A 12,492-nucleotide genomic window follows, 5' to 3' on the forward strand; every position below is an offset into this window, starting at 1 on the left:
AATTATAAGAGATTATAAAGATAGCAGGGAAAAGGGAAAGTTTTCCAAGTTTGCAACATAACCTATAGAAATGCAAGGAGATTCACTAGAGGGCTGATCTTAAGGAACAGAAAGGCCAGTTTGGCTAGAAAGTAAAGTACTGGGAAGGGATGTAAGTTGAAATATTTGCCAGATAATTCCAAATATTCCCCTACATTACTCTATAATCTACTCAAAACTGATTGCCTGCTGTTTGGTATATAGGGCATCCTGGATGCAGAGGTGGGTTATAAACAGCTTGAACCAGGAGAATCAATTGGTATATTTGCACTGTGAGCATTTACACTTTGTTAATTAGTGTAGTTAAACATTACAAATAAAGGATTAATTCATTGTTCTATTGATTGTCTAGTTCAGAAAGTGATAGAGAAAATGTTAATAATGCAAATGAAACTTAAAAATGTCTTAAGTCCTCTCCCCACCTCCAACTAGTTCTTAAACATTTATCAGCACACCCCTGACTCATCTCTATGCCTTTGAGTAAACTATTCTTCCATTCCTGAAATACTCTCCTTCCTCACCTCTGCCTTCTGGCTGCCTTCAAATTTAACCTCAAGTACTATCTCCTTCAAAATGACTTTTCTTATTTCCTCAGTCATCAGTATTCCTACAAAACCACTTTTGTCTATTCCTGTACAGCCTTCATTTATCTGTGAACATGTTGTAAAATAAAATAATAAGGTAAGCGTCTTTCTCACTTTTATATATACTAGTCCCCAATATCTTGATTGGGAGTGGGATTATCATCTCTCACTTTATCTACAGTTCTCCACATCCAAATATCTCAAGTAGCAGCTATTTGAGATTTGAGGAATTAACTCACACTAGAATAAAAATGACTGATGATGCAATGTTTTCCCACCCATAAGATCTGAGAATCCTGGGGCTGGAATGTACAAAGAGACTGACCAATGTTGTTTGCATTACATACAACAACCATGATTTAGAATCAGCCAGTCTGTCTTTGAAAAGCCATAGTGACAGGAAATTCACTACCTCATGCAGTAGAATTCATCCCATTTTCAGATAGGTTCAATTGTTAAGAATATTTGTATATCTTCAGTCAGAACAGCCTTACATGTATTCAGTAAGAATCTGTCAATTTTATCAGTCATTTGGTAATTGACCACAATGTACAAGGTACTATTTTAGGCATGGAGGATCGAAAAACAAAATAAAAAAGTAATCCCTGCCCTTAAGAAGCCTGTGTTCTAGGGAACACATTAAGTAATAGGTCCCTCCTTGAAGGAAGAGTCCAAGTTCTTATGAGGAGGTCAGTAGAGGCATCCCATAAGAGATATTACATGATCTGAACCTTGAAGGAAGTGAAAAAGGAAAGCCTTCCAGGGATGGGGTCAGCCTGTACAAAAGCTGGGAAGTGGGAGATAGAGTATTGAGTTTGGGCAGCCAGACTGACCAGAACACAAAGTGTGTGAAGGGGATCAATGCACAACAAGCCTGGAAAGTTAGGCTGCAGCTGGACTGTGAAGGGCTTTAAATGTCAGGTTATGGACTTATTCTCTTATCTCTTAGTCCCACTTTCTAAAGATATTAGTCTTTTTTATGATATAGCTAGCAAATTATTATCACCATTTGGCATGTAAGGAAACTTATGTCTATTATAAGGAAACAAATGTCTAAAGACATTTCCCATGGCAATCTTTCAGGTACTTCAACACACCAATAATTCCCCCTCATCCTTTCACTCTCCTGAATAAACATCACCAATTCCTTAACATCATCTACAAACACCATGGTTTTGAGGTCTGACCATCTTAACTATCTTTTCAACTTGCCAAAGTCACTCATAGGAATTTGAATTGTTGTCTAATAGTTTAATGTGGTAGAAAATAAGCTCATTATGAGTACAGATCATTGAATTCTTTACATTTATATTCCATGTACCTAGAACAGTGTCTGACACATAGTAGGTGTTCAATAAATACTTGATCATGAACTTAATGATTAGTTGTCAGTTTCTAACTACATTGTAATATTCTTGAGGGCTGGCAATGCCTTTAACCGTTCCTGAATTCTATTCCTCAACTCCCCCACACCTCCCCCCCCATTGTACACAGCATGATTCTGGGCACATGGCCAATGTCAGTAAAGACTTACTGATTGGTATCTGAATCAGCTGCTGATATGGGAATTCAAAGAAATATTCCCTAGCTTCAAAATTTAACCTCCTTCTTAAAATTCATCACACATTTCAGAACCTCAGTCCAGAGGTATAGAGCACCATGGTCAATAAATAGGTGGCTTTGGACCCTTTTAAGCTAAGGGAAGAGTAGAAACAATACTAGATTGACAATGGAAAGATCTCAGCTAAATCACAGATTATGCTTACTAGCTTGGTGACCCATGGGATTGTCATTTAATCTTTCTGAGACTTAGTTTCCTTATCTGTCGAATGGTGATAATAATATGTTAGCTATATCATAAGAAAACATTTTCACTGTATTATTTTTTGTAATATTTGTATTGTAATTTAAATTTATTGTAAAATACCAGGTAAATGTGAGCTATTATTTAAGGTGTAAGTAAACAGACACCCCCCCACCTGCCACCCCTCTCCTACTCCCCCCACATACATATGTTTGGTCAGGCTTTCACAGGAATATTTCTTCCATTCCTACAGCCATATATCAACTTGCAGGACTGTAGAAAAAGGGAACTGAAAATTCGTAGAGAGAAATGTTGAGATATTGTTTGCTAACTCTATCTGACTATGTCAGTCATACATTAATGCTTAAAGTTTTGCTTATTTGTTTAAATATTCTGATTCCTAGGAATTTGATTCTCTCTCCTCCAATAGCCCCATTACTGAATAAAGATGTCAAGCCTTCATGTCTTCATTTCTCCTGTCTTCTCTTGCTTCCCCATGTGGTGCTTTGTACAAGACTTTTCCAGGAGACATAGCACAAGGGCACTGCCAGTATTTTTCCATCTTTTTTTTTTTTTTTTACATCTGAGTTATTAAACAAAAAAACTTTTCTCTAGAGGAGGGCTGTGAACAACTCTACTGTTGGTTAATGTTTTGCTTGCAACAATGAACCTTTCATTAGCAGAATTCACAGCACATCTCACTGTATAGGAAGCTAAGGATTGGGGCTAGTTGTAATGCAGCTGCCAATTTAGGGCTAGTAGGCATGGTCTACTGTGCAGCTTACTTTCAAGTAACCATTTATATACAAAAAAAATCTTTAACTTTGGAGGTGCCTCATGTGAATCACTTTCAAATTCAAATACAAGAAGGTCTGGCTATTCTGTCACCAGGCTAACATAGCACAGAATCATATAGTATTTTAAACATTACAAAGTACATTCTTCAAGGCTACTCTGTAGGTAGGATGTTATTATCCTCATTTGAGAAATTAGAAACTAAAACTCAACAAAACTTAAGTGACTTGTCCATTGTCACATAGCAGGTAAGCTCTGGGGCTGATACTTGAATTCAAGGATTCTGAATCCAGGCCCAGTTCCCTTTTCATGTCATACTGACTCCTTTATCTTTACCTACCTGCGACCTGTAGTCCCAAATTCAATCTCCTGTTGAGAATAAGATACAATTTGTGGCAACATTTACCTGACTGCTTTTTGTAAGTCATCTTCTAGAATCTGAGCTGTTCTAATAGGATCAACAATTCCAATAAACTGTCTCATGAGACTTTGTTTATTTGAAGACTTCAAGGATCTGTGATTTCATTAATGTAGTATTCACCCACCAGTAAGGATCTTAACTCCTCCATGTTTGAACATACAGTCTTCTTGAGTAACTGTGCCAAAAATATCCATCCATCTGTAGCTGCTAAGAATGATAAAACTCAATAGCCTAATGGACAGCCATTCATTTACAGGAAATTAATGTCCAGTTTTCCAATTTAGTAAGATTTGCTAGATCTTAGAATTTTCTAGAATATTAATACCACCTTCTTTTTCTTCTTCTCCTCCTCTTCCCCCATTTTTAAAATTCTTTCTTCCCTTTCCTTCATTTTTTTCTTCCTTCTTCCCTTTTCTCCTTTATTTTTCTTCCCTCTTCTTCCTTCTTCCTCCTCTTTTTTCACCACTATGTTATCAAGATGTTTTATCTTGGGTAAACTAGGTGGCACAGTGGATAGAGCACCAGCCCTGGAATCAGGAGGACCTGAGGTCAAATCTGCCCTCAGACACTTGACACTTATTAGCTGTGTGACCCTGGGCAAGTCACTTAACCCCAATTGCCTCACACACACAAAAAAAAGATGATATTTTATGTTTTTGAACAAATTAATTAATTTATTTTTACATAGATTTATAGTCTATCCTCCATTGGCCCCCACAATTTATCCAAAACAATAGAAAAAGAAAAGCCTCATCTTAAAAATGCATAGTGAAGTAAAACAAATTTCCACATTGGTAATGCCCCAAAATAATATGTCTCTGCATTTTAGTTGATCACCTCTGGCAAGAGGTGGGTAACATATTTTATCTTCAGTCTTTTGAGACTCAACAACTCACATTTCCATAGCAACTTTAAGGTTTGTATAGTACCTGCCACACAATAGCACTATAGGGTAATAAGTGCAAGCTTTATTATGCCCATTTTACAGACTGAGAAAATTAGAGGTCCTGAGAGATGATTAAGTGATTTGCCAAGGATCATATGGTTAGTAAGTGTCCAAAGTGGGATTTGAACTTGTCTCCTAACTCCATGTCCAGTGCTATGTCCACTATACAACGGTGCTGCTAGAAGAAGACTTGAGAAGCTTTGGGGGTAGAATGAGTCAATAGCTCTGAAATCAGAAAAACCAGTTTCAAATCATGCCTCTAACAATTTATTATACTGAGCAAATCATTTAACCTCCCTGGGTCTCAGTTCTTTCATCTGTAAAATAATGAAGGGTGGACTAGGTGAACTCTGAGATACTTTCGAGCTTTAGATCTGTGGCTATGGATATAACTCTCATTTTCAGGCCATGAGAAGGCATCTTAACAGAAAACTAAAATACACATTAGAATTCTCTCCTATAACGTGAACTAGCTAATATCAAAGACATTGGCCAGGAGAAACACAATGGTCCATTTTTTTTCCTCATACTCAAACCTACCATAATCTCCTGGGTTCCTTTTCTATCCACTTCCTCTTTGTCCCCCTCCCCCCTCCCTAGCCCCTTCAGATACACAGACAAGCATAGATATCCATGCGTGCTCATTTTTCTATTTACACATGTGCACATGTACACGCACACAATCACACATACACCACACAAAACACAAAATATCCACACTTACCCTCGCTGGAAGAGATCCACATTGTGGAATTTGTGTAGCTCTACAGAAAACTCAACCGTTCCCTGTACTTCAGACATGATCTTTTCGGGTCATCACCTGATGGGGGGAGGGGAAATGGTGAAAATGTTAAGTTCTTTGAATCACCTCAGCCAAGGAGAAAGAACAAATGATGGTGCTAAAGAAAGTTGTGCTTAAATAACATATAAAACACACTTCTGTGGTGGATCCACTTAATAGAATCTAATATAAGCACATATTTTAACAATGGTTATTCTTTATATGGATATAATACTTTGTAATTCATTAAACGTTTACACACCTCCCATCTCACTTGACACACAAGCAGCTCCAATGAGGAGGACAGAATAGGGCGAGGATTTGTAACTTCATTTTACAACTTAGGAAACTGAGGCCCCCAAAGTGTTTTTCCATTGATCACAAAGTGTTGTTTTGGAGGGCCAAAGCTAGAAACTCCATCAGTCTCCGTACTGCCAGTTTTGGTTCTTTGTGTTATGTTTTGTGTTCATAATCGTTGTTTTATATGCATACTAATTTTTCTAAAAGTTTTATTTGTGACTTCTGCTTTTAAACCAAGGGCATTTTCCCCCACTCTTCCAACTAAATTCTCACTTGTTAACAAAGAAAAACAGTCAAACAAAACCAAGACAAAGCAGTAGCATCCAATAATATGTGCAACACTCCATACACATAGTCCCTGCCACTCCACTTACAGTAAGGAGGCATGTTTCATTATGATTTTCCAGAATTAACAATAGCCATTACAATTACAGCTTGGCTGCCTTTTAATGTTGTTTTCATTTATAGCATTATAATTATTTTATCTACTGTTCTGGTTCCTTCTCTCTACACCAATTCATACAAGTCTTTCCATATATTTCTCTGAATTCACATTCATAATTTCTTACATTGCAACTATATTCCACTATATTAATAGATAAAAAAAAATATTCAGTTAATGAACAAGCTTTTATCAATCACCTACTGTGAGCAGGCACCATGCTGGGGATTCAAAGACAAAAGTAAAACAGCCCCTGCCCTTTAAGGGCTTATAATCTAAACAAGGGAAACAATATGTACGTACACACATACACACACACACACACAAAATAAATGTTACACAAATTTCAATTTCCCTGTCTTGCAGAGACTAGACAAACTATTACCATTCTTTAATTCTTTGGAATTCTAAAAAAAAAAATTACCCATTAACTGTCATTCTATGAGGATTTTGTGGGCATCTATAAGTTTAAATGTTATTTTACAGAGACTGTTAATATTCATGGCTAAAAGAGTGTGATATTTTAGGAGTCTCAAAAAAGCATACACACAGTGATACACATACATACACATATATGTCCTTAAATTAAAAGATTATATATAGACATAAGAGTAAATTAATATCTTTAACTTAGTAAAGCTTAAACTGAGCTAAGATTTTTTTGGACACCTCATGTATAAATGTACGTATATGTTTGTATGTATACTTATGTATGTATATATGTACATACATATACTAATGGGGATATTGCATACCTATGTGTACATTGTATATGTATACACGCACATAGGTATATCTAAATATATACTCAGAAACACAAAAATAACTTGGTCTTGACCAAACTGTTCTAATTTTGGAATCCTCATTTGAACCCCAGTTTATCGCCCTTCCCCCTTCCAAATACAGTGAGCAACTCTGATTCATTTTTAGCTTGTGAATCACTGCCCCTTTGGTTTGTCTCTAGCTTGAATAGATCAAAGATCTCATCAATCAGGATGCCACTTCTACTGGTGCAAATCACAGCCTACCCATACTTTCTAAATTCTTGGCCATGTTCAACCATAAAGATATCATTGAGGGTCTCCTTAATGTGTTCAAAGCCTTTCAATACTTTTTTAGTACTCAATGGTAGATAATGATACATCACTAAGGCCACCTATCTGTTTTCCCTCCATCTTACTACTTACCTGGCCTACTTCCTTGTGAGTGCAAACATTTCCTAGATGGTACATTTAGGCCATTTCTTGGTTAGAAATCATCTTTGGTAATAAGCTGCAGCCTATTTATGGCTATTATATTGCCCTTTGAGTCACCTGTAATTTTGATTCTTGGGAGATAGTGATGTTCCATGATTTGCAGCCATAGAGTATTGCCAGAAGAACATCATTTTATAACACATCTAGTAAAATATTGAATCCATTCAAGCCAGAATCTCTAGGCAAATTGCAGTCCTCCTGTAAGCCAGTCAGCTATGTTGAGATTAAGATAATTTAATTCAATTGACAACCTTTCTTTAGGACCTGCTGGAGAAAAACTTTAGATAAGACACAGTTGTTGACTTTATAGAGATCATAGATGTGCAGAATTACATACCTCCACAGATAACCATAATATATACAATTAGATACATAATTGGAGAGGTGACAAAGTACAATAGAAAAAAGCATTACTAAACAGGGAGATTAGGGATGACTTCATGGAGAAGGAGGGTACATTTGAGTTGAGCTTAAAAAAGAACAGAAATTCATCAGGCTAAGAGAGGGAAAGAGAACTATGAGATAGATGGAGGCTATCTAATGTGAAATTCATTCAGCAGTCTTTTCTTAAGAGCTTTTTATGTGGCAATGCTTCAAAAGGGATTGGGAAAGGCTCCCTGTAGAAGGCGGGATTTTAGCTGGATCTTCAAAGAAGTCAGGAAAGGCAAGAAGCTGAGATGGGGAATGGGAGGTAACTAGTGAAAATGGCTGGAGTCAGAAGATGGAGTGTCTTGTTTGAGAAACAGCAAGGAGGCCACTGTAAACTTTGAAAAGTGAATATGTTGGTGGGGGTGGGGGTTTGGAGGGTTGGTGATGGTGATGGTTCTTGTTCTTCAAGAGGACCAATGAATGACATCTGGAAGGTGATGTCTTGACTTGAGCATGAATTGGATATGAGTGGGGTAAAACTGCATAAAGTCATCAGCCTCACTCTTTCCTCCAAAGTCAATGAAGTCCAGTGGCAAGACAAAGGTCAAGAGGATTGGCCACGGCCCAGGACACAGTGGGTAACCTTGGCCTTTCTTTTTTCTTATTTTTATTTTTTACATTTAAAAAAAAATTTAGACAAATATTAAAACTTAAATACATAATAAGAAAAGAAAAAGAAACATAAACTTAAATATAAAATAAGAAAAGAAAAAAACATGTTATGTGCACAGCAGAACATAGGAGAGAATTCAGAATATATAACAAAAACTTGTCATTTCAAGAAAGCCTATATATTAAATACTGCACATTATGTTGAAAGCTGTCCATCTTGCCTTTGCTTCCTTGTATGGTTTCTTTCGCTGTCTGCTGTACACTTTTTACTTTGTTCTTTACCCCCCTTCTTTCCTCTACCCTTTACCCCAAGGCTACAATTAAGCATGGATATATTTATATACAGATATTGATATGTATATACACTTATACATATATACACATATATACATGCACACATGTATAAACATACTTTCCCTAAGAGATTCTACTCCTAATTTTTGTTTTTTGTTTGTGCTTATCTCTTATTTCCTATTTCTCCTAACTCCCATACTTTACTTCTATCTGCTACCTTGCCCTCCTATTATTTAACCTACGCCCACTCAAGCAATCCCATCCTGATCCTCCCGTTGCTCGAAATCTAAACAACCTTCTATATCCCACTTTTGATCTATTCCTTCACCCTCCCTTCTACAGATCCTTCCTTTATCTTCTCACCCCTCCCCATCCCTTTAGTTTTATTCTTTTCCAACTTTAGAAGACTTTTATACTTTTCTAGATGTATATGTATTTTTTTCTCTCTTGAACCCATTCCCCATGAAAGTAGGTTTCCAAAACTAACAGCTGTCCTCCTCCATCTAATTCCTCTGCATTGATTTTTCTTCTTGCATCTCATTTGCATAAGATAATTACTCTTAGCTGTTCTTGAATGATTTTACTATTTGAAGTCATATCATACTCAGGTCTACCCAAATCTTCCTTATAAGCTACCTAATTACTAATAACAATCATAGACATAGGTTTTACATTTTATACATATAAAAGGTAAACATTCTATCCTTATTGAGTCTCTTGTAAGTAATCATTGGTATGTACCTTATATTTCTCTTGGCTCTTGTATGTCAAATCTTCTATAGAGTTCAGGGTTTGTTTTTTGTTTGTTTTATTTTGTTTTTTCTTTTTTTAACAAAGTCCTGAAAGTCTGACAATTCATTAAATGTCAAATTTTTTCCCTTCAGAATTATGCTTAGCTTTGCTGGATGATATTTTCGTCCAGAAGGCCAATTCTTTTGCTCTTCAATATATAGTGTTCCAAGACCTATGCTCTTTTAGTGTCACCACTGCTATGTCTTCTGTGATTCTAATTGTGGTACTGCCATATGTAATTTTTTTCTTGTTGCTTGTAATATTTTATCCTTGAGCTGGGGGTTTCCAAATTTGACCAAAATATTCTTGTGAGTTTTCCCCATAGGATCTCTTTCAGGTGGTGTTCAGTGGATTATTTTTTATTTCTACTTTTCCCTCTTGTTCTAATGCTTCAGAACAATTTTCTTTAATAATTTCTTGTATTATTGTATCAAGATTCTTTTTTTGATCATAGCTTTCAGGTAGTCCAATTATTCATATGTTTTCTCTTCTTGATCTATTCTCCAGTTCAGCTGTTTTTTTTTCTTATGAGATATTTCACATTGTCTTCTATTTTTTTCATTCTTTTTTTAAAATTTCTTCATCTCTTGTAACTTCACTGACTTCACCTTGCCCCATTCTGATTTTCAAGGAGTCATCTTCTTCCTTAAGATTCTGCATCTCCTTTTCCAATTGGTTGACTTTCATTTCATACTGTTCTTGTCTTTCCTGGATTACTTTTATTTTTCTTTTGAGTTTTCCCTCAATCTCTCTCATTTTATGTTTAAAGTCTCTTTTTAAGTTCTTCAGTGAATTCTTTCTGGGCAGGTGATCATTTGACATCACTCTTTGTGCTAGAAGAGGGGTTCTTTGCTTCAGTATCCTCCTCTGAAGATTAACCCCATTCTTCTCTATTCCCATAATAGCTCTCTATGGTTGGATTCTTTCTCCTTTGTCTGTACATCTTTTGGTAATAGTTTAGTTTTTATAATCACCTCTAGACCTGGGGTATGGTGCCTCTGGCCTCTGATCCTCTTCAGTTCTCCCCTCTGTCCTTGAACTCAAACCAAGACCTCTAGCCTCCTGTAAGTGCCCAGAGACAATAGCATCCCACCCACTGCTTCTACACTCACCAGGCATGTGCTGGTTCCTTCTCGCCCCTTGGCTCTCCACAGCACAGCTGGGTTTGGCATTCCTTGTCAGCAGAGGCTCCTTAGATCAATGTCTGATGTTCAACTCCCCTTACTGTCCAGGGGGTAAAAGTTCCAGTGGCTGGGCCAAGGCAGAGTCCTGTCCCAAACCAGCTAACTCCAGGGCTTACCTCTTGTTGTTTAAGTGGTCCCTAGCCTGGAGGTGTTTACTTTACTGGGAGGAAATCTTATCCTGGGATTCTTCTCAGATTGTCCTGAGAAGACCCCTGTTTTGCCCCTACTCTTAATTATTTTCACCTCTCTATGTTCACCTGGAGGCACTATTTTATTTCTTTTGTGGAGGAAAATCTTGAGAGATTGAAATTTTCTGACCTATTCTGCCATCTTCCCAGAATCCTCTCCAGCCCTCATAAATTAAGGTCTTTCCCAGGTCTCTGTCTGAAGCCATGCCTGTTTAATGACTGAGGGCTGGGTAAGAGTTGAGACCAAAAAAAATGGTTCAATTTGCCATTACAAAGATATCAATATGGGAGGGGAAGACCCTCAGAGTTTCTGGCCAGTACAGAAAACAATTGCTATTTACACTCATTCAATGCTATCAAAACCTAAAGAATTAGCCACAGAGGCTTGGTGAGGGCTATTATTGACCATTCAGTGAGAACCAGAGTGATTTGGGTTTTAAGGTGGAGTCAAGTAGCTTCTTTACCAGGGGAGGAGGAGGAGGCGGGAGGAAGGAAGAAGACAGCAGCATTATCTAATTTCTGCTCAAATTGGCAGGTCATGTCTCCAGAAGGCAGTGACTACTACTCTCAGATAGCACGGTAAAGACAGTTTATACAAAACATTCTCGCATGAACTTGGTTCATTCCCCACAAATACTCCTCCATGGGAAGAGTTAAGCTCAAACTTAGAACCCCATAATTGTAATGAGGCACACATTAAAGAAATGTGTGTGACAAGTTTTAACTCACAACACCTGCTCTGGAAATCCTTCTCTCTGTGTAGAGACTTCATGCAGAACCTTTGTTGTTTGTCCTTCATTCTTGAAGAGGACCAATGACACCAGAAGGGTGATGTCTTGACTTGCATGTGAATTGGATATGAATGGGGCAGAGCTGGGCAAAGTCATCAGTCTCACTCTCCTCCAGAGTCATCAAAATCCAGTGGCAAGATAAGGGTCAAGATGACTCACCTGGGTGAGGAGGGAGAGTAAGGTGTAAAGACTAAAACTGCAAGGGGTAAGGTTATTTTTCCTCCGTCAATGCCCCACAATCCCTAATAGCCATGGATATTATAAGGCTGTACATCTCTTTATATATTGTTTTATATGCCTGAGAATTAAGAACAACTACCAAGAATCTTCCAGAGAATAGAGGCAGGGGTAAGGTATAGAGAATATCAGATTCAAAGTCTTCTGCCTCTGACAGTTTCTATCAGTGTGATCTTGGGCAAAACCTCTTAACCTTTCTCTAGTTTCCTCATCTGTAAAATGAGCAGGTAAAATCAGACTAGATGGCTTCTAATGTCCCTCTCAACTCTAAATCTATTCTCCTATGATCCTCTGAATAACAAATTTCCAAGCCCAGGCCCACTGATCTTTCTACTTTTCCTAAATCCTCATGAATAAGTCCAATGTCAACCATGCTAACTATATTTCCTCTTTTTACTGATATTTACAAATTATGGAACTTGCAATTAGTAAAGTGTAAATGTAACTTACACATTTGTTTGCTTTTTCCCTTTCTCCCCCCATCCCCAACCTTCAAAGGGCTCATTGTAACTTGAATCCTATTTGTCATGAAAGGCACAAATAAGAGCCTATTGAGTCAGGAGATCTGGGCCTAACCCAGACTCTGCCACACGTTAG

At 37.3% G+C, this 12,492-nt stretch overlaps 1 protein-coding gene across 2 annotated transcripts in view; it reads right to left on the reverse strand.

Annotated features, from left to right (window-relative positions):
* Positions 1 to 12,492, reverse strand: part of FAM135B (family with sequence similarity 135 member B) — a 321,857-nt gene that overhangs the window by 290,933 nt on the left and 18,432 nt on the right. For both annotated transcript variants that reach the window (XM_020967062.2, XM_020967061.2), the window contains exon 2: positions 5,314 to 5,409. In XM_020967062.2, coding sequence (XP_020822721.1) covers positions 5,314 to 5,390 — 77 coding nt within the window. In that variant the 5' untranslated portion in view covers positions 5,391 to 5,409. The remainder of the gene's footprint in view (positions 1 to 5,313; positions 5,410 to 12,492) is intronic.

The sequence above is a fragment of the Phascolarctos cinereus genome, unplaced genomic scaffold (genome assembly GCF_003287225.1).
Source record: "Phascolarctos cinereus isolate Bilbo 61053 unplaced genomic scaffold, phaCin_HiC Scaffold_4;HRSCAF=312, whole genome shotgun sequence".
NCBI classification, from domain to species: domain Eukaryota; kingdom Metazoa; phylum Chordata; class Mammalia; order Diprotodontia; family Phascolarctidae; genus Phascolarctos; species Phascolarctos cinereus.